The sequence below is a fragment of the Phalacrocorax aristotelis genome, chromosome 8 (assembly GCF_949628215.1).
Source record: "Phalacrocorax aristotelis chromosome 8, bGulAri2.1, whole genome shotgun sequence".
Taxonomy (NCBI): Eukaryota; Metazoa; Chordata; class Aves; order Suliformes; family Phalacrocoracidae; genus Phalacrocorax; species Phalacrocorax aristotelis.
Window position 1 is genome coordinate 2,557,954 of NC_134283.1, and position 27,468 is coordinate 2,585,421.

General features: G+C 41.3%; 1 protein-coding gene across 2 annotated transcripts in view; it reads right to left on the reverse strand.

Annotated features, from left to right (window-relative positions):
• Positions 1-27,468, reverse strand: part of BANP (BTG3 associated nuclear protein) — a 153,351-nt gene that overhangs the window by 43,102 nt on the left and 82,781 nt on the right. For both annotated transcript variants that reach the window (XM_075101197.1, XM_075101196.1), the window contains exon 11: positions 26,278-26,322. In XM_075101197.1, the coding sequence (XP_074957298.1) occupies positions 26,278-26,322 (45 nt within the window). The remainder of the gene's footprint in view (positions 1-26,277; positions 26,323-27,468) is intronic.

Consider the following 27,468-nt stretch of genomic DNA (forward strand, 5'->3'; position numbering starts at 1 on the left):
CTTTTTCTCTTTCTTTTAATATTTTTCAAAAAAACGTATCTGGTACACCTGGCATGCAACCAAGTCCGTAAGAGTGAGTAATCAAGACAGGGCACACGGATGGGAGCTCGGGTCATATGAACTTCCTAACCTCAATCTGGATGTCTAAGGTTTGAAGACTTTGTTTGGTCTATCTCACCAGATGCTTTCCTTGGCATTTATACAGGTGAGGGGGATTTTTGCAGTCAGATAGATCTGCCTTCAGCTGTAAAATTCTGAGCAGTCATTTTGATGTTAAAGAGAAGAGCTCTGACTGAAGCTTTGGCTGGGATATTAAATTCTACATCGTAAGAACCTAATAAAAGACAAAAATAGTCTTATAAATATTTATAATTTATTCTTATTACATTTTATTTATTCCTGCAGAAAATATGAACCATGGAAAATTACACTGAAGCCATCAAGCTTAGCATATTATAAGTGAAAGGCCATCTTTTGCATTCTGGAAACAGATAGACAGAAAGGCTTCTAAATAAATCCTTTAAAGCTCCTAATCCAAGACAAACATGTTGATTATGATTGTAGAATGCTCCTGCAGAGCGTTTGTCAGGTACTTTAATTGTCCCGTTAGTAGAAGTAACCCCTCTACTGAGAGGGCAGCAGCCGCAGTCACAAGCTAGAGCACACCTGGGTATTTTACACACGCTAAAAATGGCTTCTTGTTCAGACATGCAACGGCCACTAAAAAAATTGTGAAACCAACTATTTTTCCTGTTAAAATATTTTGACCATATTCATGTTGGAACTCTCGAGCTGCACCGTTGCCTTTTTAGAGTGGAAGCAATGGTTTTTATTGGCCCAAGGTGCTACAACACCCTGTAGAACGATGGCGCTTGCTGGGTCTCCACCGGCGGCGGCAGCTCTAGAGAGGATTTGAAGGTGCTGCGAGCTGCGCTTAGAGCAAAGGCTGTAACCGGCAACCGAGACGCCAGAAATAGAATATCAGGATGTTCTTTTCATTACTATCTGTTATTTGTAATGCAGAAACTAAATTTAAATATCTGTAAGAAAGTTAATTGCCACTTGGTCTGAAGTCTCACATAATGGATAAACTTCCCCTAAACTTACAGTGACATATGAATCACGGCCAAATTTTGCCCTCTGACACCTTCTTGTGCGATAACCAAGAACTGGTTTAGGCTCTTCCTTCTGAGGAAGAGAGAGGAATTTGGATCATGATGTTGCGTAGTGAAATACCCTTTTGATTTTAGTCAAAACAAGAGACTTCTGTTTATTCTGCTACCTGGAGTTCTTTGCCTGCAGGGACCATTATCGGCCAAAAATTAAGTGGACTTTGAGGCTGTTGCAATAAAACATAAGTGGCCAGCAAACAACAATGAAAAAAATGATAAGGGAGAAAACAACGAGCTTTGACTTATCCTCTTACTTCCATCTCTTTAGCCTACATACTTCAGGAAGGAAGAGGCCAGATAACAAATTGATTGCCTTTTTTTCTGAATCACCTTCATTCTAAACTTTTTGATCTTAGCCTTCTCGTAACCTTGAAATCCAATAATGATAGAATTCCAGAGGTATTATGGAGACCACAAGGGCACTTAACTGAAGTGTACTGTTACAGATATGACATTTAGAATCAGGCCTGGAGCTGGCTGGACAGATTCTCTAATATAATAAAAATAGCCTTTTCTTTCCCACATTTTACTATCTGTCTTTGTTTATTCAACCATTCAGCAAACCCAGCTGGATCACAGACATTGTCATCAAAGAAACATTCTAGGTCAGCCAGAAGTGGATGCCAATTGTCTAAAAATAAATAGAGGCTTTGTCACTGGAGTATAATTTTAAGGCCCCTGTAATGAATAATGGAACAGAAAATCATTCCAAGCAAGTGGGATACACTGATTTCAAGGAGAAAGATTTCACAGTTAATCTGAAATTCACAGTTATTGTAAGCTCCAGATAACCCAATTTTTATTTTACTTCAATAAAAATGATACATAGAGGAGCTTATGAAAAGGTTTGGTATTGTTTTTAAATACTTAAAGAGCTGCGGAATACCTTGGAAGACAGATGAGACTAGCGTTTACCTATCACACAGTCAAGGAAACTGAAATGATGTGGTGAACCAATTTCCTATAGGTCACCAAGTGGCAGAACTGGGATCAGATTTCACACTTTCTAGCTCTTATCCCTCATATAATGCACAAATTATTTCCTCTAAGCTAGGAGAAGAGACAAGATAAGAACACATGGCTTTATCAGTATAGCCTAATTGCTAAAGATCTTAAAGGTGCTTAAATAAGAAGCAGAGCACCTACAGAAGTCAAAGATGTTATAACAACTAGAGCTTGGCCCTGTAAACATATTAATTTAAAGAAAACACTTATCTAAAATTCCTTCACAGAAGTTTTTAAAAGCTACTTCCTCAGTGGATAACTACAAAAGTTTTCCAACTGACATTTATCCAAGGGTCATCAGCAAAGACGAGATTTTGTCTCAAGTCTCTGTCACTGAGGAATAAAAGATCATGTGGAAACTCACTGCAAATCTGTAAACCAAACAAATTTTGCTACATTTTCTTTGGTCTTTATTAATTCCTACAAAGAGCATTTTCCAACCTTTCCTACTCAGCTCAAGGTGCCCCAAAAATGGAACGGTGCAGGGACGACACATTTAAGGTTTGCTTCTGCCAAGTTGCATTGCAACAGTGGATTCTGTGTTGGGCAACTTGAGAAGCCAAACAAAATTAGAGTAAACCTGAGACCTACGTGCCACGGGTAGCGCCCACAAAACCAGGATGAGCAACCATAATCACAGTTGTGCTTCCTTGGTGCGGACTAAGCTGGCACAGGACAATTTCGAGTTCCCTTTTCACTGCTGCATCAAAACCACTGGATAATCCTGCGGAGTTAAAAAGTGGTGCTGCACAATTAGAGAGATGATAAAAAAAAAACACACTCAAAAAGAAGTGGCATTCAAATGAACAACTTCCTCATTATTAACTGCCAATTCAGCGAAGCTGGAAGTACCATGGAAGCCCAGAGATTTGGAGTTCAGCAGCATCAGGGTTGTTTCCACCAGATCAGAAATGTTATCATTTCAGATTTTTAGAAACGAACAGTTTTGCCCCCAATTCCTTCAACTTGTTAGAATGAATCCCACCTGGCAAAACGAATTCAGTTCTATTAAGACGACAGTAAACATTTATAAGACTACAACTTCAGGATCACTAAGGCAGATTCAAGGTACCTCTTTATCTCCTTTTCACACACAACAGAGGGGGAACTTTCGATCTCCAGCTACGCAAGGAGCGCAGGTTAACGCGGACCCCAGCTCAGGGCTGGGACAGACCGCACGTTGTACGATCTCACGCTTTGTATGTAAAGTTTTTGGACTGGCTCAGTTCTTATGGCAATAAAACACAACATATTAAGACACTTCATACCGCAGAAGAGCCTCACATTTTTCGCAAGCTCTATGAGTGGCTGTACTCCTTCATACCGACAGCGAAGGTACTTCTTCTGAAGTTACGCTTAGCAATGGCAGGCACAGGATTTGAGAAGTAGCCGTGCTGGCTTTCTGCTCAGCGCTCAGGAGATTACATGACGTTAAGGAATGGACTACATCCCCAAGAACCATAAATTCAAGTCCTAAAACAACAAAGTATGTCAATATTTCTTTCAGGAATGGGAGTCACTAAATCGATCTTCACTGAGCTGGTTATGTTTTTCGCTTGTTCAGTACTTTGAAATCATCAAGATAAAACGTCCAAGGAATGACATAGTAACTGAGTAAGGTTCAAATGAATATAATCCACCGCTTCATGTAAAACCAGGGAATTACTGAACACATCGCTATACTTTTGGCACTGCCTCTGTGAGACACAAGCTCTCTCATGCTTTTGACATCTGATGTTGCTGTAAAATATATTAAAAATGTTGTTACATCTCTTCAGAAGGAAATCCAACCAATTTCTAACCTTCCATAAGCTGCAGAAATTGTTTAAAATCTAATGCAAACTATGCCAGACACAAGTAATTTTCTTTTCTAATTGGCTGGAGCTCTACTGCTCCTTAAAAAAAAACTCCCAACAAAATACTTTTTTACAATGCTTTAATTCTGTAAGCATTACTACTCAAAAGCTTCTTAGGTTTCTCAAAGTGCTCATGCGTTGATGACCAAAATAGTCTGGAAAAAAAACATTTAAACAGGGAAAAAAAAAAAGGAAGAAAAGGTTTTGCACGTTTTTCTCATCAGGTTAGATTCTAGTTTTCTATTAAAGTTATTCCAAGAAAGAAATGATTCACACTCCCCAAGTCTAAATGCTGAGAAATTTATGGTATCTTCCATCCTCAACCTGCCTGCTCCAACGAGCCTGCAAGCAATGGGAATTAAAAGCCACAGCAATGACAAGAACGTGAAGCCAATGCTTCCCAGCCTCTCTGGGAGAACATGTCAGATACTTGTGACCGCAGACTTGCCTTTGTTTACTCTGTTGTGAAATACTTCATATTCTGATCAGTTTTGTGGTTGAAAGAGGCTTAATGACTAAAGTCTGCTTTAGAGATAATACGCCGACTGTTATGAAGACAATTCCCTGTAAACATCGATACACAGCAACTACCATAGAGATGCAGAAGATAAAGGCTGTCTGAAGTTACTCTAAGAACAAAACAAGTGAAAACATTTATCAACAGATCTGTCTCTTCAGAAGGAAGAAATGAAAGCTGACTCAACGCCCATCGTTTTCTCCTGCTGGTGAGACGGGCAGGCAGCACTCTCGGGGAAAGGTGACAAGATAACACAGGTTGTTCTGCACAGCTGGAAGGGTTTATTTCTCCCAAATTAAAAGATCAGCTCAAGAGGCAAATGTAAGGAGTTGGAACGATCTGGCCTCGTGCGGTGGTTTTCTGCTTACTCGGTGCTGAAACTCTTGCTGGAGCATGGCTTCGCTGCGCCTTTCTTTCCAACTGGCTGCATACAGGCAGAACGCGTTTCACACCGCCTTGCCCAGACTCCAGGCCAGGGAAGCTCAGCCGGTAAAAGACCCTGACATCACACCCCCCCTTCCAAGTCAGAACTTAGAAACACATTAAAAGATTTAAAGACTAACATTAACATAACACAAAATATTTACGGTCAACCTTGTGGTTAAGTTATTTATCGTTCAGCTAGGAAAATGCTCTCTGTGCCTTCTGGGCTCTCTCAAATTACTGATACTGCTACGGTGATGGAGCTCGCTCCCTGGTCCTTTGCCTTGGCATTCATGGTCTCATCCTACAGCCCCTGCCTGTTTGAAAGGTCTTCTGGCAAAAAAAAGAGGTTTCTCTCCTCCTGGAATTTGTGCATCTGTTACTGTATATTGTGCCTATCCGAGTGGACTCGCACACAACCAGAGGACAAGCTCACGAGACATCCCAGCGCTCTGTAACTGTTCTTTCCCATTGCAGACCCACGTGGTGTCGTTTTCGTAAGACAAAACCAAAAATATCATTAATACGTTAGTCTCATGAGATCTTTCAGTCCAAGTCTTTCAGACATCACTCTATGCAGCGCAGGCATTCTTGTTTTCATTCTTCCACTGGACAAAATGTCAAAAGGTGATACTCGATGCTTTATTGCTGCTCTTCTGCAATTTAACAGGATCCAGTACAGATTAGTTTGCAAGGCTTTTAACTGAGGCTACCGTAAACTTTTGGATTAAAACAAATAAACAAGATTGAATAGTCACAATACATCTTTTTAAGCACTTGTTTTGAACAAAACAATGAAAACCATGGATTGCTACCTTTAAATAAAACCTCCTCTAGTCGTTGCGAGGCCTACTGAATTCACACGCTGCCACCGGAGATACGCTGCCTCGAGCCTTCGGCTGTAATAGCTTTAAGTATTTTCTGCAAGATCCCATCCTCTGTGGTAGCTCTGGCAACTGCAAGCCACATTGTGTTTGAATCTGGACAGGCTTTGTTTGTGTATAGTTGGTTTTGATCAGGTTGACATGTACTAAATTTAACTCCGGTCTTTGTTCCACTGTGCTTTTGGCAAAAGCTCCAGAAACAGTGTCTGCAAACATAAAATGTCTAACAGTTTTGTATTTCGTTGGCTAATCGTATGTCTGCAGTCAAAAGAGCAATCTTTATATTCTAGTGGGACATCACCCATTTGCTCTGTTTGGCAATACCAGTTAGTGGCTGATGGTCAGCTGGCCTCTCAAAGACTAATCGTGAAAACTTTTCACATAGCTGTAGTAAAGCCAAAACCTCCTCCTCTTTTTGACTGTACCGGTGCATAACTATTTTTTTAGCAACGACACATACCAGCTCCTGAGCTTCGGTTCTCATTACACAGAGGTGGAAAGCGTACAAAGTCAGAAAGCTTCGGTCATTTCGGTAATGCCACAGTCCTCGGGCTTCCCATGCTGTGGGTTGGGGGATGTTTGGGGTTTTTTTGGGGGGGGGCCGGGGGGAGGATTTGTGGATTTACAATCAAATTCATAAGTTATCTTCGCCCATCAGCATTCTTCGGCTGCTGCTTCAGACAATTTCTCACATCAAAATCTGTTCTGCACCTCTCCCCACTCTGTCTCGGCAGCACAGCAGTAATAGCTACATCTTTAACGTGACCTTTCGGCACACGCCCTTGTGTTTCTCCCAGCGTGTTACTGACATTACATGGACTGGACACTCTACACCGAGATTTCTTTCTCATCTCTTTTTTAAACTTTAAACTCAGCTATATTGCCTCTTCTGAATCCACTGTTCCAGAGCCCCAAATGCAGCTCCTCTCCTCCCCCACTCACCAGCCCTAGATCGGTCCAACCCAACAAGCCACGTGCTGAGAAAGCCACAGAAGAGCAGTGCTCCTTCATTCCTCCTCCCTGCCCCTGCTCTTCCTTCTGCCCCTAGGCTCACCCTACCTCCAGACGTTACCCTCTCCTCTTCTGCTCCCAGTCCTCCCCCAGTGCACGAACTGACCCACAACCTGAACGTCTTAGCTTCGAGCCAGACGTCACCTTCTGCCTTCTCTGCGGGGCCCTTCCCAGCACACAGGCTCTGCCGACACTAACTCCAGCACATTATTTATCGCCTTTCCTCCCAGCTGAGTACATATCCAAATATAGTGACAGGGCTGCTGAGACTCAAAAGAGATTTTTCTAGCATACAGACGAGACTGCTGCAATGACCATGCATCCAGTCAATAAATACTTCTGGCAGGCCAAATTGCCCCCCTGGGCTGTCTATTGGCCATCGCTGCTCTGTGCGATCAAAACCACACTGTAATTTTCGACAGAGCATCTCTGGCGTTGAACTGAACTCAAATGATAATCTGAGAAAACTGTCTCTTTCAAAAAGATTAAAATGCAAATAAAAATACAATTATGCTTTTTACAGGCTGTTGTTATGACCCTCCTGTCCTCATGAGGAAGCAGAGCTGCCTGATTAGACAAAACAGAATATTTAATGCATCTTTCTGCTGGACTTCGGCTCTGTCATCCACATGGTTTGTGGCTGCAGGTTTCTTCTCCTGTAGTATGTTGTATTCTTCCTCGTGCCCACAGCAGCAGGGACGTATCCATAGTCTTCACCTCAAACCGAGTGGCTTGCTTTGATGGACCAATTCTACCACTTTAAAAAGCATCTTGCTTCTGAGGCTCTCCTACCCAACTGCTATCGCAACCCAATCTCTCCTCACAGAAACAATTTAAAAAATCCTTCAAAAATGAAAAAAAAAATGGTTCTTGAGACTTTGATTAGTCACAGGGTTTTCTATTATTTCAACCACTTTTAGCACCTTCTCTCACAAAAGCTAAAAATGCATCTCTCCCCTGGGTTTCAGATCTCACCGGAGAGCAGCACTGTTCCAACGTCTTCGATCCAATTTCACAGTTACCTTCCTCTTACAGAGTTCAAAGGAAACTGTTAAGTGCCTCAAGTGTGTCCAAACCAGCTGTTCCTGTCCAACCGTATTCCTTTTTGCTGTACTGAGTCCACTCCTGTTTAAACTTTCCTATCCACCTAGCAAATCTCTGCTCCGACGTGTGTTTTACATCCTCCGCCCTCCCACTGAGGATATCTTCTATTTTCTTTCTAGGCCTTGCACCGCACGGAATTCAGCCATCACACAAAATTCCTGAAAGACTGCACGTGTGCATTTGTGTTGGGTTTTCGGTTGGCTTTTTTTAATTATATCTCCTGTTCCAAAAGCTGGCTATGCAAAATAACAACATAACCTTCACAGCCCTTTACATGCGTTTTGCCTCAAGAACTCAGCTTTTAAAAGAGCTCTCCCTAACCCTGCACCTTGCTGCCGAGAGTGCAATGACCTGGCACCATGAAGTTTTTCCCTGAAATAAGTATTTGAGAGCTTTTATGTTGCTACCAAGAAAGGCTGTGGAGGAAAGATTGGCTATATAAGATATATATCATAACATCAACAGAACTGATTTATAATGAAAAAGGTGATATCGATGAGGAAAGCAGTCTCAAGCAACTCAACTGAAATGACGTGACGCTAACACAGGAATATCAAACCACCACACAGAAAATGAGAAAGGAGAAAAAAAAAATAAAGAAGCGGCACTCCCTTCCATTTTCTGATCTCAATTACCACTCACACTCAAATATTGCAATTTCTACATGAAGTCATAATTTGAGATCACATTTATGGTGGTGTGCCAGAACCCTTCTGCTCCTGCCCGCGCTGGGATAAAAGAGCTGGAAGCCTGACAGCGATCAAGCTGCTGAGGTTTCACCTGGCAGTTGCTACGGAACCCGAGGGACCCAGTTGCCCAAATCACTCTGAATTGGAGAAAGGCCGTTAGGTCTTTGAAACCAGTCCTACAAAAGTGGCACGAGCACACTTCAAAGGCACTAGTGCGGTACGTTCATGAAGTTTCAGCAAAAAGCACAACGAAGAAGGAATGTCAGGACAGCCAGGAGCCAGGAAGGCAGCCTTTGATGGGGCTATGAGAACAGAGACCAGGGGAAACCAAAGCACAGCCAAAATAAGAAGATTCCTCAGGAGCCAAACTTTTCCTGGAGCAACTGAAGGAAAAGGATGCCAAAGACTATCCTGAGGGAGAAACAAGCCCCTGATTAGACATATGGATGACTATTGTAAATAAAATGTACAAGAGCAGAGAAAGTCTACTTTTTGACCTAAAAAGAGCAGCTCAAAAAGGCTTCAAAGAACAGGACAAAAATGAAGTTTTTAGTTAAGCTAATTCTTAAGGCAGTGCTATATAATGCAGAGAACAGACGATCCGCACCTGGTTTTGCCACAGGCCAAAAAAACTCCAGAATCAAAATAATCCTAAAGCAACTTTTAATTTACAGCTCACAATAGTCTAGTCCCAGAGAAGCCTGCGCAAGTCGAAGAGCTGGCTTCTGTCAAGCCCATTCTCTAGAAACAAAGGCTCCCTGCTACCTATCGACACTGATTCCAAAACATAAAAATAAGGCCTGTGCTTTTTTAAGGGCATGTGCCTAATCCAACCTCATTCAAAGAGGCATCTGGGTCCTCTATTTCATTGAGTTCTCTGTTCAACTCTGATGTTTTTGAGGCTACAACGGAACGTCATAGCTTAAAGGCCACTGCAACTCTTCCACAATTCAAACCAGAGATTTTAGAAGAAACGTTGCCTTGTGTCCACCAACAACTATGGAGATGGGGGAAATAATTAACACTGAAAAGGCCAAGTAACTGTAATGTGCTGGCCGGGGTTAGCATCAACACAAACCCATCGCCCTGCAGAACTTCTGCATGACAGCAAACGTCGTTACCTAGACGGCACGGGTGCAATCCATAAAACCAAATTCTCTTGGTATATATGTACCCATAACTATATATATGGGTATTACATGGGTCTTATATACCCATAAATATATGTGTTACTTATTCCCTATATTTACTATTTATATTCCTATATTTACTTATTTCTGGTATATTTTCTAACGGAGGGAGCACAATTTTCTCTGATCATCAATAAGGGCCGGTCTCAGCTCTGACGCACTCACACCCGACGCAGAAGTTCACACCAATGCTTAGGAAGGTGGTTCATGTGTTTGTAAAAATATCCCAGCCAGAATCATCGTGCTGCTGAGGAACACGGGTGGCTCCGGACGCTCCAGAACACCACCCCGCTGTTAGCCTCGCCCCTATAGCGCCTATAGCTCTTTATTATTAGATAGTAAAACTTCAGTGAAACAAACTATTTTTGTTCGGCAGTGGATTTCCTTTACAGCACATACAGTCTTTCTGAGAAAGCACACAGCTACCAAGCCATGCCTTTGAACTGTTCTCTTCATTCCTCGCAGCTTCTATTGGTCAGAGGAAATAATCTTATTTGTATTTTGTAACTACTGCGCTGGCTGCGACACCATCGTTCCCCGGTGGTACTTCAGTAACAGGCTTCACTGAGAGAGGCATACGGGAACTGTTCCTCCAGATTTCTTCCTTTTTAAAGTAGCCGTTCTCAAAACAGTTATCCTTTAGCTACAGACTAATCTCTGCACTGTCCATAAAATCCACTGGGGTTTTTGAATTCAGCTTCCACAGCACCCGCCACAGAGCTACACACTTGAGAAAACCCGCGCAGGAACCTATGCTTAATTTCACAGGAATAAGGAACACATATATTAGTAACACTGAGCATAGACAACCCTCTTCAAGCACGAGCTCTTGCTGCTTATACAGCCCGGCACGCATCACTCCTTCCAGTACGAGGCTATCGACAGCAAAGCAGATAGTGTCGTATCAACCGTGAAACTTAATGGACCATGAAACTAAACCCGCCGCAGCCTCGCAGGAGGCGGCTGTCAGCGTTATTACTGCGCAAGTTCATACTCCTTAAAAAGATGATTCTAAAGCAAACAGGAATTTTTTATCAGTTTTTAAACACCAAAAACAATTTTCACTTTTATCCCACTCCCACTCCCCCCCCACACCCCCCAAAAACAACCATTTCATTTCAACAGATTTTGGGTTGAATACCGCAAATGAAGTACTTTTTGGTGTGTGTTTTAACTCCCAGATTTCCCTACTTTTGCTGCTTATTATACTGCAGTTTTTCTCACTGGACCAAATACAGAAAGAACTTTCCAAATCAGGAAAGGAGAACTCTGGGGATTTTTTAGCTTTTGATTTTTGTACTCAGTTGGGTTGAAAAAAAGCAAGGTTTTTCATTTCATTCAAACATTTTGCACCAATTTCTGCTTTAATAATAATTACAGTAAAAATGCAAACAGATGACAAATCAATTTATCATTTTAATAAAATCTTTTACTTGAAATGGAAAATGCAATTCTCAACAAATTCAACATTTGGAATTAATACGGCATTTGTATGAATTCAGAAAAAAATTCAAAATAAATGTCAGTTCTTGTACTGACATCAAGGTCTGACTAATAAAAACCAAACCAATTAACCACAATGGCTGAAGTCTGTGACTTTTAACTTCTTTTCTTGATCATTAGTGTTTGCAAATGCTCGGAACAAGAGCTGCTGGATGCCATGTGCCATTACAGAACCGGAGCTGGGGAAAACCACCAGCTTGTCAGTTGTGTTTTCCTGGTCTAAGGAAACAGATTTAAAGCGATACTCTTCACTTTCAGGGGCTAATTTGAATAGCACTGATTTTCTTTATGAACTGTACTTCCCTTTTTCACAATTACGCACTAGTCCACGGTTGAAAGGATGCGAGTTTTTCAGTGCAGAAAATCCTGAAGAGGGAAAACTATAGATTTGCCGGCAAATCTCAATTACTTAAGAAGACAAACGATGAGGAAGGTCAAAATCTCTCTCAGTCAGTACTGACAAAGTCTGAGAAGCAGGACTGCAGTTATAACTACAATTTATAGAGATTTTGGAGAGAGGCTGAAAGGAAAAGCTTAGTGTTTCAGGCAGGAGAAAAATTATAAAACAAATCAATACTTATGAAACAATCTGGCTTAGTTCGATGTAACGGAGCAGGAAATAAGACAAAGACTATGTTAAACACACAGAATGCGGGTACTTCACCCTGCAAGGCGCCGGCTTGCGACACACGGCAGACGCCGTCAGCCCCGACGCGCGCTAACGAAGGACGGACCGCGCTAACGGTTCGCTACAGCCCGATGGCGCCTCGAGCGGTGCTGCTGGCAACGAGAGCCTTGTGCTGCTGCTGGCAACCAGGTCAAGAGCAGCAATATCGTCCATTCGGTCAACTATTTTGCAACATTCTAGGAACTCTTTTATTCCTCTGACTGACAGCTTCGCTGCAAGTTTTCATCAGAGCTTTCCAGAAAATCGAGTGATACGGAATTACTGTGCGGTGAGAAGGACATTGAAAATTTAATGATATTTAGCTGTGGCTTTAGCAGTGTTGCAAGCTATTAAATGCGCTGCGCTGCTATTAACAAAAAGATACGTTCACAGAAGAAGAGGGCCCAGTTCCGAATTCAGATGTTCTCACTCTGCACGGGTGTCATTGCTTTTTCATTAACCAAGTCAGTCTCGATCTACACTATCATCAGTGAGACAAAATTCTCCTCTTCTAAAAGTCAGTGACACTTTTTTTTTTTTTTTTAAAAAAAGATCAAGTCTGAGGGGAGTCTCCAAATATATTCCACTTTCCTTGCATAATAATGAAAAATACTCTATTCAGTGCATGGAAAACTAAAGCATCTATGTGTCTTCAACAAAGTAACTCCAGAAAGTCACAGATACTGGTAAGAAAGTTCCCCCTGAACAGTTTTATCTACCCATTTCTAGGTCAATCATTCAGAATCCTGGATTTCCTGAAGTACCACTTATCTACTCCAGATAATGCACATGGACTCCAATGAGAAACATCTTAATTTGGAAAGTCTCCATGGAAGAAGGAGCATCTGTTCCTCATGCTTGGGGCTTTTAAGTATATACTTACATAAGCGGTCATGCAATACACTCATGAAACTCATACGTGATTTTTTATTGTTGTTAAGAATCCAGTGTTGACCTAAATGGACTCCAAATAGCAGTAAAACTGTTAGCATCACTTGGAAAAGAATTAGGCCAGTGACAAACATTTTTGACAGTTCCACTCCCATTACGCAAGTCAAAGTCATACTTCGTTTAATTCAGAACAGATGATTTACTGATCGCTCCTTTCTTCAGGTTTCAGAGAGCGTCTCTCCGACATACCACCATCGACAATGAAAAATACACTCCAAAAGGTAAAAATCATTTCGTATTTTACCATACGCCTTTGAAGATCAGCATCCTGTTCTCTGGTAGCACGCAGATACACAGACTGAGCAGTTGTTCCTTCAGATTTACACTCTGGGGTCACACCAAAACACGACCCCTTAGTGCGCGGCTGTGCGAGACAAACAGTGAATATCATAGGCAAAAGTTCTAACTTTGCTATTGACTTTTGGCCTAGCCCTGCACGCAACGCTGGGACACGTCCTCTCTTCTACTACGCTTACAACCCGTTTCTACTGTCTGACAAGGTCTTTTTTATGTATTGACCTATTAAAAACCAAACTTATCTTGAAGGAAAACATGACCCCACCAAAGTCAACAACAAAAGTCGCTGGGTCATTGTTGAAACTATCCCAGTCATTTCTCAGAGCACAGGCTCTGGTTCGGTCTTTCTTACAGCTTTCTCCTCTCCAGACAGACGCCTTCTTTATTCATACTCAGAGCAGAGCAGCTGTCCTATCCTTGAGCTGCAGGCTATTGTCTTCCTACTGTGATTTATGCAAAATCCTGTAATACCTGCCTTCCGCTACAAGAAAAACCTCAAAAAGCAAAACTCTCATAAGACAGTTCTAGAATTTAGAAACACCGATCAGTATTTTAATTGCTAGCTGATACATCTACTTGTTTACTGGCACCACGGACCTTTTGCCTCTGACTGAATTTGAGGCATTACAGCAACTTCTGCATCCCTCAGCGTCTCTACCAGTGAAACCCATGAACTGCCTCAGGTGTGGAGTCAACGCTGTAGTACCAGCTCGGAAGCAACACAGAGCGAGTCTTGCAAACCATACACGAACTAAGTGTGGGATGGGATGGGTTTGAAGAGGGTACTTCTGTGTCACCGCAGTGGCACCAAGATACCTCATTTTCAGTGTCAGGAGGAGCCACCTATAACAAAACAGTTAACTAGAAAATCACACTACCATGATACATAACTTAATCCTAACACTTCCTCCTGGTGAACTCTGTAACACTTCTGCTGTTTAACACAAATATTTAGCAACATTCCAGAAGCATGGAATGACGTATTTCAGGAAGAAAAATACTTGTAAAAAAATGAAGCGATTTATAAAACAGATTCATTCATGGCTCAACGCTGGTTGGAGCCCAGAGTTTCTATCAAAGAAAAAGAATATCTCCTGTAAAGCAGTGCTGCTTTTCGCTTCCAGACCAGTCAGGAACTGATAGCTCGAGCTGAATGATGGAGCCAGTATGCAACGATTAATCCCAGCAGACTGGATGAAACAAAATGAAGAAAGTTTATAATTTAAAGGACTTATTCCACACAGAAGAATTTTGTTCACAGAACACCAAAGAAATGGCTACAGCACGGTGCAGGGAATGATTTTTCCAAACATTACTCACAGTAACGCAGAGATGTACTTTGAACAAAGTGAATATATCTCAGCTATTTAAAATAGCATCTGAGATCAGAACTGAAAATCACGCTGTTGATGTGGGATTTCAATGTCTAATATAAGCAACAAAGGGGTCATCTTGTAGGTCTTTTAATGTACGCGCTCGAAGTAGTAACACACATTAACTACTGAAAAACACACTGAAGATTATGGCATCCTATATGGTTTTCTTCAAGTCAGCACACAAATCACAATATTATGCTCTTTGATCATCCTTCTTCAATTTATTAGATACTTGCTTGGCCAGTTCGAAATACTTTAAGGATTCTGGAAAATTGGACTGAAAATATATTTCAACTATGGAAAGGATTAAATACATGAACAACAGACATAAAAGTCAACCAACTGGTCAAATCTCACTATGTTTAACATTATCTTGTTAAAACCCTGAAAACTCTGTATAAATGACACAGGTTTTCTCCCAAAAAGATAAGCTCATTCTCCATTTGCAGTTGAGCCGCTGTGGTTTAATTTTTAAAAGGGAGAGCTTTTGCAACCAAACTTGGCAAAAAGCAATTGTTTTAATGGAGAGGAGACAAAAAAGGGGAGCCTTTTCCCATCTCCGCATACTTAAATTAGCCACAAAAGATTTCCGCAGTCATGACCACCCTTTGTGAAATACCACAAAATCCCATTGATCATTTAACCTAGGCAGAGAACATGGGAATCTGGGAACAAATTTAAGTCATCAAGGTTTACTGTTGCGCTTAACAGAGTGGCGAGATTAATTAGGTTAATGGCCTGAACTCTATACTTGCCATTTAGTAACCTGACAGCACATACACATGCACACACTTATTTTGTTTTTCTTCGGGATGAAATGAGATCTCTCCACATTCAACAGCTAAGCAATCATCAGGGTCTGCCAGCAGCGAGCAAGTAGCTGGTATCCAGCCAAGGATATTAGCATTATAACATATCCAGTATCAACCCATCATGGGCACTGACAGCCTAATTGTACCAACCGTTCCCAAAATCCTTCTCAGGTTGGAATTTGGAACGTGGGACAGCGATTTCTCAACACACAACATGATGCTAGAGGCGTCCCTCATATTTAAAATAACCGAGCATGGAACTACTAGAGCATACAAAGTAGAACAGCGATGGGATAAGGGCAAATCTGCAGCATAAAGACAGGGTTCATATCACATGATGAGAAAAATCATAAATGAAGAGCTCTAAAAAAAATAAACAAAACAAAGAAGAAATGATTTCTCCAGATTAGCACAGCAAGATAGCTTTGTGATGACTGCTATTCTACAAACAGAGATTTTTATTACCAAAATCTCTAATAAGAGACAGCTTAGACCTATGCCTTCTATGAAGGTGGAGAAAATTATTTTTCCTTATATTTAAAAGATTATCACTTCATATCTCATCTCTTCTTATTAAGTTTACAGCAATATTAAAACAAGATTTGGGTGAATAAAGAACATAATATACTCCAAAATAGAGAACGTATTCTTTGGAGCATTATAAATGCTCCTGTCTGCTTGAATGGAATTTTAATGGAACAACCCACCCTCTTAGGAGAAAAATAAAAAAAAAGATGACAGAAAATATTATCCTTTTCCAAAACCTTCATTAAACAGCCTTGCTTTACAACCATCACAGATCACTCTATGGCCCCTGTCGCTCAGGGACTGTATCAAAGAAAGTACCTAGAAGAGATTAACAAATCACCTTTATTAATTCTTTCTACCAGTGAGAACATTTTTACAAATGGAAACAAGTAATTTTGGGGGAAAAAAATCCTAATACATACCAGTACTAAAATAGTGGCTGATTTTAACACACCTCTGTACATTTCACTACTTTTGATCAGCGAGCCAAAGAAAACCCACCAAGTTTGCAATGTGAGAAAGGAAACAGCGCAGGGCTCCGCAGGTCGTCACGAGGGACACTGTGCTGGGAACTGGGACTTCTGAACGGAAGACAAAAATAGTTGCGCGACATCATGTCTAAATCTCGAGAAGCGCTGGGGAAAAACTCTACGTCTAAAACACAGACGTTATATTATGCGCTTAGAGCCAAGCATCTGCTGGAACTTACTGCCTGCTCCCAAAACAAATCTTTACCTGCGTCACTGGGCTGAAGCATGAAAGCAGGGTCAAATTTGAATCCTCTGTTATTAATGGGATGCTACTTCTTCATTGTTACACTTTGCCAAAAGCTGAAGTGACCAAAAAAGTGCCATAAATATGAGATTTTGCTGCTGGAGACTGTTTACTTTGCCTGCAGCTGAGGATTCATTTTTATTTTTTTACCATACAAAGGTAGGCTGGGACCCAAAATAGAGAAGACAAAAAGCCCCAAGACAAAACACTGTGTGGCTGTCGAGGCATGATAATTACTGATAATTAGTAGATGGGGAAAAATTCTTACACAAGTTGACTTGAAAGGTAACTGCAAACTTTCTCACATACTGAGATCCTGGATGAGACGAAGCATTATCACAGCAAAATTTAAGGCATCACAATTACAGCTGCCCACAAGACAAGATCAAGGACCTCACATAAAAAAGCAGAGCAAATGGCAGCAAATAACAATCTCCGAGCGTCTGACGAGGAAGTCAACAGGAAGTTGAGCGTGTTTCAGGAAGCGCTACGGACTGGCGATGCGTGTCCTCTAACCGAATGGTGACACAGAATGGCTTTACAAGACTCAGACCAGTGCTACGGACCCGACGAGCACTAGTGACCTTCAGCGGAGGCAGAGAGCAGAGGGCAGAAGCGTCCATGATTTCCTAAGCCCACATTTCAAACCAGGTGCTGAACTGCAGATTAACAAGAGCAATTAATGACCTTTGACAGGCTACAACTTAGAAATATCTACACGCTGAACCTTAAGTACACCAAACCAACTTAATTGCTTTATCTCCAAAGCAGCAACTCCTTTCTTCCACTGCTGATAAACGTAGTCAAGCCTGTTTCTTTCTTCCTTGTTTCCTTCCTTTCCCACATGCAAAATCTATTCGGATACATTTACCTGAAAAGCACCATAAAGTACCCTTTTCACCCGCTACAGCATTTACACGAAAACTTCACCACACGTCCGATCATCAGCTCGGTCCATTTGTGCATGAAGGGCACAAATGCAGAACAGTTACTGCTTGTGCCACCCCACAGTGACACAAAGATGTCGCCTTTTATTTCATCGTCATATAAAAGCTGCTTTAAGGTCGAGAGGAGAAAATGCAGAAATACTTGCTAATTTTGCAGAGAGTCTTTTAATCAGTCCCTGCTCGAGGTTGATTAAAAGAAACCAAGTTAACCCAGCATTCAGGATCAGCAACGGGCCAATGAAAGATTCTTTTCAATAGCTGGAGATATCGCAAAGGAAGCAAATTCATCTAAGCTATTATTTTTCCTTAGCAGCATGGCATTCAGATAGCTTATTTTAGGTAAGTATTGAAAAGGCTGGGAAACGGTGCCACGACTACTTGATACAACCAAACAAAAACCCCTAAAAAGCAGAGTTGTACGTTTTCTGCATACGCCGGGGCAAGGACCCATTTGGTCCTGTCTGCTCTTCCACCGATTTCACATAAACTTAAATAACATGGAAAAGAGGCAGAGGCTCCCGAAGTCCCTGCTAAGCACTCTGAAAATGGGGAAATACTTATCGGTCACGATGGATGAGATAACCTCAAACTTCAAGAGGACTAACCTACTTCGAAGGAGCGCCAACGTGTACCCGCTACACCTTGGCATAGACAATGCAGTGATAAACACGTCTTCGAGTGGAACACGTTGAAGCGTGATGGCAGCCAGGTGTAGCAGTTACTGCATTTGAGAATGGGCCATGCTGCCGGAAGAAAGGTTTCCCTCTTGACCCACTTCAGGATACTGCTCTTGGTGATGGATCTGACATGGACATTGCTGGTTCTCTCCATTAAAAAAAAAAAAAAAAACACACAACAGTATCTCCTGGCCCAAAACAGCACAGAAAGAAAACTAAATGCAGCCAGTTTGTAAGTGAAGCTTATGGCCCACGAGCGCCTGCAGGGATGCGATACCGCTGACTCCGCGGTACAAAGGATTTCTTTAGTGCCTACCCCGCAGCACACACCATGAATGAGCGAGAAGATGGAGGCAGCACCATGGAAAGAAAAGCGACTTAAACCTCCACAAGGTGCTGGAGACTTGTATAAATAGCAGCAACGAGGTATCCTTTTTTGTGCGCCGCTCATCCCTCCCACCCCCCTTAAACAAATCTTAAAGAAAAGAGTTATAATGCGTCTTTAAGCAATAAAAAAATGTGACGAAAGTTGCTGGATGTGGTCAGGTTAAGGCAGGGAAACTCTCACCAAAATTAAAAAAAAAAAATTTAAGACTCCTGCCTTTTTTTCTTCACCTTAAATCTAAAAAGAATAATAAAAAAAAACCCAAACTATTAATCGCTTGTTAAGTAACAGAAGATTAAAAAACATGCTAGCAAAACATTCAGGTTTTTCTTTGTTTTCTTTAAAGAATGGAAATGTTTTACACATTTTGAAACTTAAAACCATCAGAATAAAAGTCGAAGCCACTTTCCAGGCATGGCGGCTCTCCATATCTGCTGCAGCTTTCTGTACTGATCGGCGAACTCAGCCACGCAGTAACTCATTTCTGAAATCTTGCATAGTTCACAGGGACAGAAACACACCTAGACCCAAAGAACCGGTACTTATTCACATCGTTATAGAGAACCACATTCACTTTCAGGCTCCCCAGGGCAGCTGACAGGCAGAAGGATGCCCCAGCTCAGCGGCACAGACGCGGGAAGACACGGTCCTGTCACCGTAACCGCATCAGAACGTAAACCTTAGCGAAACGGTGCAGAATCCCCGAATTAGCAACACAGGTGTTTTTCAAAAACGTTAACTCGTTGGTAGAGCAAGGCCTGCTGACTCTCAATGACCTTCTAAGTCACTCGTCATTTTCCCCAAAACGGGATAAATTACATTACGTAGTAAAAAACATACGGCATTTGCAATTAACTGTGGGAATTAGTTTTGCATTCTCTAACTACAGAGAATGTATTTTCCCATCGATATCTCTTCAGTAGTGGTTCCCTGCCTGCAGGTTTTTTCCTATTTCGCTTTGTTGACTGCCATCGAAGGGCTGTATTTCCCCGAGTCCTGTCTCCTCATATCGGGGCAGAAGAATTCTGTTGTTCCATCACCAACTGTAAGAACCTGGAGTAAACGCTTGGCACAGATTTGTTTCAGGAACCTGGCGGAGCGCGGGGATCAGGTGTTTTCCTACCGGACAGCCTCTTACCCTGCTCTACAGTTACCAAGCAGGTGCAAGCCTTCTACAAATGCATTTTAAATTCTGCAGTTAAACTACACCCAACATAGTTTACCACAGCTACTTTTTTAGTCACCCGTACTTAGCAGCACGAACAGGTTACTGTTTTTCTTATAATGCTGATTTTTCTAGAGAGATTTTCTACGGCTGATTTTTCTAGAGAGATTTTCTATGTCACCGATCACCTCAGTAGCAGGGTTTTTCCCCAAGCTTTTTTTTTTAACCCATATGCATTTGTAAGTTTTAATACACTTAACTGCTTTAAAATTTAATTTCTCGATTTCAGTTTGCTAAAATACTGCTTTCTCTAGCAAACTACCTTTTCAGAACTCAAAAGCATGGTGAGCTTTTTTTGATGATCTACTTTGAGGAACAGTGAAAGTGGGGAACACCTGCGGAGTGCCAAATTAAACAGTGTGTGTGCACAAAGGACTATCTTCCAGAAAAAAAAAAAAAAAAGTAAAAATCTTTTCATTAAAATGCTCACACTTTGGTATTTTAAGCACTTGCTTTATCCATAAATACATTGTGCTTCTACGTGAAATTTGCAGAAACCACATTTTGTTTCAAAACTATTTTCTTCATCTTTGCTCCTAAAAACAGAGCAGACCTGCAAGACTCCAGTACAACTTATTACTGAAGAAGTATCCGTTAGAAATAACCTTTTTTAAAAAAAAAAAAAACCCATACGAGCAGTTTTTAAGTTCCAGCTGTACTATATTGGGGTTTTAATTTTGTTGTTTTTATCCTAACAATCCTGTTTGTTTCTCCGTGCGTATTATTCAAAGCAGATGTGCTGAAACAAGAACAAGCTTTTTCAATCTACTACAGCAGCTGGCGCAGGAGTTAAGGTCGTCTTCCTCCCTCTCGGCCGTACACAAGCACACACGCGTGCACCCACAGACCCTATGGCAGCCCTGCATGCGGAAAGACTCACGCCGTGAATGCGTCTCCGTCCCCACGGTACGACACTTTACAAGGCTGATGTCGGAGCAGCATATTTCTCGCGCCTCAAATTTCCTCCTCATTTCTTCAGGCATTTGCCGAGAAAGTCGCCAATGATCATCTTAATGCTACTGCCCTCTACTGCTTAAAAATTAGGGACAGGAAAAAAACTCCTACGTCGTATAAATCCTTGACTGAAGAATTTGAATAAAGAATTTCAGTATTTTTAAACCTAGAACTTAATTAGATGAAAATTAAGAGCTGTGGAAGATGGTTCTTTCCTCTGTTTTGGATAATATATTAATATTATTGAAGTTGTTAATACTGATCGAAACTGCAGCGTCTATTCCAAAGGCTTAGTAAAGGCATATTCAGAAAAAGACACTAAATCGTTTCTTTCCCCATAAAAGGGCATCTGCAAAATGCATCAAAGTGAGCAGCAGCTGAGTTACTACGTTAACAATTTTGTTAACAAAAAATGCGTTAACAAAAGCTGTGTAACAACTGAAAATCATGCTTGAGTCATGGATTAAATGGGACCTGAAAACAACTGTGGTGCCCTCACTGAAAGGCGGGGTGCGAGTACCTCAGTAATGATCAGGGAGGTCAACAGAGACACAAAAACTAGATGTTAACAGAGTTGGTTTAAGACTGTCCCATAGGTTTGTAGATAATTTCCTCCACAAACCATCTACTTTCATTTCAGTTTGAGCCAGTCACATGAGAAGAATCACTGGATATGAGGCGGAATTACTAAATAGGGTTTTTCCCCCCCCGAGCAGTTGGAACCCTTTCTCCCCCTTTTCCATTCCTCTACGATTTCACAGCTTGCCCTTCGCTTCAGACTACAGCAGAGCACAGACACAGGACAGATGTTTCAAACATAGGTGATGAGGTCATATCTCCTTCTGAGCTGTTTTACAGGGTGTACTGTGTGCACGAAAACAGATCTGAACGAGACGTCAGATTCATACTCCTCCTGAGGACATTAAAGACAAACCCTCGCTGATCTGTTCCTCGCACACGTCTATATTCTAACCTTTCGGGCCCGACAGCAGCTAGTTGCTACTTCGCAGCCGTATCTTCTCCATCGCTACGGCAATTTTCCAGGAATACCTTTTCCGCTCACGGATTCGTGTAATCCCATACGATCATGACACATATGAGGATGCTTTTCTAAAGCTAACTTGCTGAGCTACCTCCACAGCCCTGGGTCTGAACTCTCCTAGACTTCGGAGCTGCCATAAAGCCCACAGCAGCAAGGTCAGAGTAGAAGTTCAGAAAAAGACAATGCAATCACTGCTCCACACAAATAGCTCGTTGAGCAGCAGAAAAATGTGCTATTAATGTGATTCCACGCACACACACGTAACTCAACCGTTATGGATGGGTCTCGCCGCACCACTGGGATTACAAACTTATCTGGAAGACGCCGTGTCCACAATTATATGAGACGCCGAGTTTCTTTTTGAGAAATGTGACGTAGCAGAAGCAGTTCTGCATATTTATTTCATATGCACACACTAAGATGACTGATACTACAAAAGCACTTTATGCTGGCTGGCTTTTTTCTGCTAAACCTATCCATAGATGCTGTTTGTTCTGGATTCTCCTGCTTCTTCTAATTTACCTACTGATACTAAGCGAGCTAAATGCTGCTAACTCTTGTTAATTTTTTTACATCGAGCAGAACAAATTGTCAGCTCTCCAGGAATACGTATGATCGTATTTTAGATTTTGAAGTGCATTAACTTTTTAATTTAAGAACTAAGGCTATTAGTTGAAGAGCATTTGCCTGGTGTCATTTTAATTAATTTCTAAATTGGAGAAGTTCTCACTGGCTGTGAGAACATCTGAAATGCAGAATCGAGGAATGTCAACCTACCGAAACTGTCCTATTCTGCCTCTTTATAACTTACATACGTTTCTGAACGCTGCGGCACATCTCGCGCAGGGCACACGTTGAACGCCTCCTGGGATGCCAAACACTGAAGCTCCAAGGAAGAAAAGGATGGAGTTGGGGAGAAAGGAAGGCAGGTAATCAGAGGAAAGAGACAGACTAATTAGAAAACTTCTGGTAACTCATAAGTATAAAATGCGATGTCCAAAAAAATTCCCACTGGTCCACGGCTTCAAGTGCTAGTTAATACGAAGTCTAATTATTTTTGCAGTTTGGTATTTTTATTAAACGTGCACTGAAATATGAAACTTTCAGCTAATAGAACACATGTGTAGGTAGAAAGCGTTCTTCTTGGCATGAGTTCATTAGTTCCATGAACAATGATGCCAGAAAAACAAGAACTAAATTCAGTGCAACTACCCGACAGACAGTTCAAGGGGGGGAGTTCACAGCTGGCTGCATTATGCAGAGAAGCTAGTATTGATTACTAGTATTAATTACTAGTATTAATTACTACTAAGTGAGGCTTAAAACATATCTATCACCTTGGAAATTTTAGTGATAGAATTTCACAGTAGATTTATGCCACTTCTTTGCTTTAGTTCACGTGAAGTTAACAACTCCATGCTTTGCAGGCCCAGCTTCTTGTAAAGCTTCTGCTCGCGGTTCAGAGTGAAAGCCTGCATCAGGCTGCAGCGCTAAACCTCACCTGAATAGAAGGAAAGCCTAACATCTGTTAAGTGTACAGCAATATGTGGAAAACAGAAGCATGAGATGAATTTTCAAAGGGAATATTTAGTAGCTAAGCTAAGACCTAGTACCGTTAGTAAGTATATATCAGTCAGCTAAGAATATTCAATAACTGAAGTCTCAGAAGTGCCACATTATTCACTCTCTTATTATCTTTGTTCCCCTGTGTCCCTTGGCAGCGCGCACTGCAGTTCAGAACATGGAGGAAAAGGCCGCTGTCCCGAAAAGTAACGGACAGGTGGGAAAACTAGAGAGGCCTCTTTGATCGCAGGTCAGGTACCGATGATTGCAAGCTACTGCACTGTTACGACTAACATTACCACTGAACCATATCATATGACAGGTTTTTGTGCTCTTATCCCACCACAAGTGCCAAGGAAAATGTATTCGTTTCAACTTCCATCCTTAAACCACGGTTTAAATCATTTTCCTCTGCAATTCTTATGAGCAAATAGTTCAAAAAATGGTTGCTTAACACAGATCAGCTGATGAGCAGAAGCCAGTTGAGCCACAGACCTCTCCTCTACCCCCTCTAACACACTGAGCTGTTGCAAGGAATCATGTGAGTGCTACTCATCCACTTCAGCGCAAAACAGGCCCACATGGCTTAAACTGCTGATGAAGGTTTCAATATCTAATGCAGAACAGAGATAAAAATCCCCTAAATATTTGCTTGCTCCTATTTTTTTTGTCCACTGGAAAACAGTTAAGCAGCAAATACTTCTGGAAGAGCTTGAGGGTTCCTGTGAACGTGCACAGATGCCAGCTCGAGTGTGACAACGCCTGGCTGTTGATGCTCGAGAGACAGATGTTACTCTCTTGCACCAACGTGCAGCTGAGCGCAGGAAGAAAAGAAAGCCCAGCATGTCACCATTTGTTTTCACGGGAAGTTTAAAAGCCAGGCCCAGAGTACAGCTAGTTAAAAACCCAAAAGCTAGATGCTAAACTGATTTCCTACGTGTACATCGTAGAGCCACAACCACGCCGACAGAACCAAGATTATCCCAGTGAAAATACAATATGCTCTGTAATGGTACAGATGCCGTCATATAGATACGCTGCCGTTGATTTCAACAAAACCCCAAAATAAATAGATTAAATCGCGCTTTTCCTCCCCACCTCGCGTGTGCTGCCACACACTTCCACGACGACGCATCACGTATCTGTGTATACGCACAGACACATACACACATGCACAAGCCCGTGTGTTTGGAACACCTTTCTTCCAGCGCAGCCGCATTCTGCCTGTACGAACACAGCTGCTCCGATGACCGGCAGGACGGCACTTACGGGCATTCAGAGTTTGGGAGGTTTTTTTACTGCTCTAGAGTTCCCAGTTTCTCACTCCGTGACTATTTTAGCATGAGACGCAGCTGAATGCTACTGTTGTATGAAAGAACTCACCTCCCCCTGCCTGACACAGGGGCTTCAGGACAATATCATCTAAGCATTTCCCTTAAAAACAGCAGGAACTTGCAACAACATTTTAAACTATATACTTTGGTTCTATTTAAGGAAGAGGTGCAATCTGTGGAATACTTACTGTGAATAGATATTTCAAGGGGAAAAATAACGGTACTAGGCTATAATTTAAAAAAAAAAAATGCAACTTATTCTACACGCCACTCTCAGAGGGACATAACACCACCCAAAATTAGTCTTTTAAGAAGATGCAATTCGGACAGCACTATTTCACAAAGAAGGAAAAAAGAACATTAAGTAATAAACAAAGGTTCTGGCACATCTCCAAAAAAACCACCTTTCCTAGTCTCCCTTCTGCAAAAATACTTCTGATTAACCTCTCAGTAAAGGACACTTAAAATGTTTGGGTTTTTTGGGTTACAGGGTTGGTTTTTTTAATACGAACTTAGATTGCTTCCCCACACAAATACTGTATGTGGTCAAAAGTTCAGAGTACTGGTAGCTTCTCAAGGCCTCCGAGTTCAAGAATCTTCATGATCTGAGCCTTTTCACTTCAGGGCAGTATGCAGGTTCTAACCATATGTCTCACAACTTCTTAATATTCAACAGGAACAAAAAAAATTCACAACACATTTATTCAAGTGCCCTGGCTACAAAGCTTCTCCCAGGAATATGTTTGTGCCGTCAATGTTTTAATATAGCTCAACGTTTAGTAAATTGTGTCTGAGATCAAACGTTAGCAATTTTGCTGACACCTGACATGGAAATTCTGCTAATTTAATCACTTATTGACTCATCACTCAAAGTAAAAGCTGCTTTTTCTTACCCCATGTATGCCTAAGCACCTAATAAAGCCATCTTATCAAAAAGAACAAAAGCAGATGTGAAAGATCAGTTTCTCCCAAGACAGCCATATAATGAAAAAATAGCTGCTTAAACCTCAGCAATAAATGGTCTTCGGTTTGCACAGACTGCAGTCCACATCTGGCCATAGTGACAGCGGGTAACAGAGAGAAGAACATACTGTACACAATATAATCAAACCCGTTAGAGAATGCAAGAGGCCAAAGACAAGAAGGTATAAAACGCAGGGATAAAGTATCTCGCAGGAGTAACAAAATAAGCTTGGTCAAATGCTTTTGAGTCCACAGACAAAATGCTTAGCTTACATGTTATCATTCTGCACACTGTTTAAATAAACAGAAAGACCAGCACAGATTTTTGCTCTTTAAAAAAGCCACTAATAACGTGAGATCATTCCAACTGCAACATTAATTTTATCGACCAAAGTGAAATGCTCTTTAAAACTTAGCTCTGCTCCTACCTGCCCGTCTTGACCCACGTGAACTTGATGTATCTGCAGGTTTCCCTGGAAAAGAAGAGCATTGACAATAAACACAACTTTGGAATTCAAGAAGTTGCTCTCTCCTGAGAAAGGCCTGTTTCTCATCTCATTATGAAGCAACTTCAATATTAAGGAAATCTATTAATTTAGAACATTCTGCTGAGGGTTATTTTGGCAATCCAGCCACAATTCAATGGTCAGCACTTTAACCACAGAGGATAAAGACTAAAAAGCAAGGAGGTTTTTCAGCACCGGCATGTTCTGCTTTTTGAAAGTTACTGTATAATGTATTTTTATGCCAAGTTTGTTGGTATGGCTTTTGAGGCAAGCGTTTTGTTTTTCCTCATTTATATAAAGCTGCAAATTTAAGTCAAACCCTTACTAAACCAGAATTAGCAGTACAACACTTACGTGTATGGAGTGCCATTTACTATTTGCTGCTATGAAGTTCCTGCCTGTGCTAACAGATCGTTTTATTTTATCAAAAATTCCATACCAAAAGACCAACATAGTTCTATTACAGGAATTACATCTATTACAAAAAAATTCTCAATAACATCAAGTATTTTAAAGGAAACTGTAGCTACAATGACTAAAAAGGAAAGGAGTGTCTTTACAAAATGAAGTCTTTATTCATATGCTCGGAGGTGACTTTTCAAAAGCGCTCTTAGATTAAGAAAAAACAGCTTCCCAAACACAGACTTGTAGTGAAATAGCACATTTCTCTGTGGAAAAAAACACCAGGTCTTTGATTTACATGTTTTCTGCATTTTCTCTTACTGGCAGCGCTTCCTCCTATTTGAAGCTGTGTACATTGTAATAAATTTAAAACCAGATGTTTTCATCTGTCACAGACAAATGCAGCCCTTAAATGTCTTACATACGGGAACTTCGGATGAAACCAACAGACACCGGCGTGTGCTCGAACCTCAGGATCAATTACGAGTAGTATCTGCTGAATCATAATTTTTTTCAGTGGCTCTTTACCCAAGAACTGCCTTGGCTTTATTGTTGCACACTATGCATTCCTTCAGAGCCAGAACATTTTGAACCTTTCCTATTTCGCTCTAGGTCTGACAAGCTCTTCAGAGGAAACTGCCTTTAACTATAATATTTATACAATATTTATTATAATATTTATTCTACAATAGCTCCCTGTGTTAACAGTAT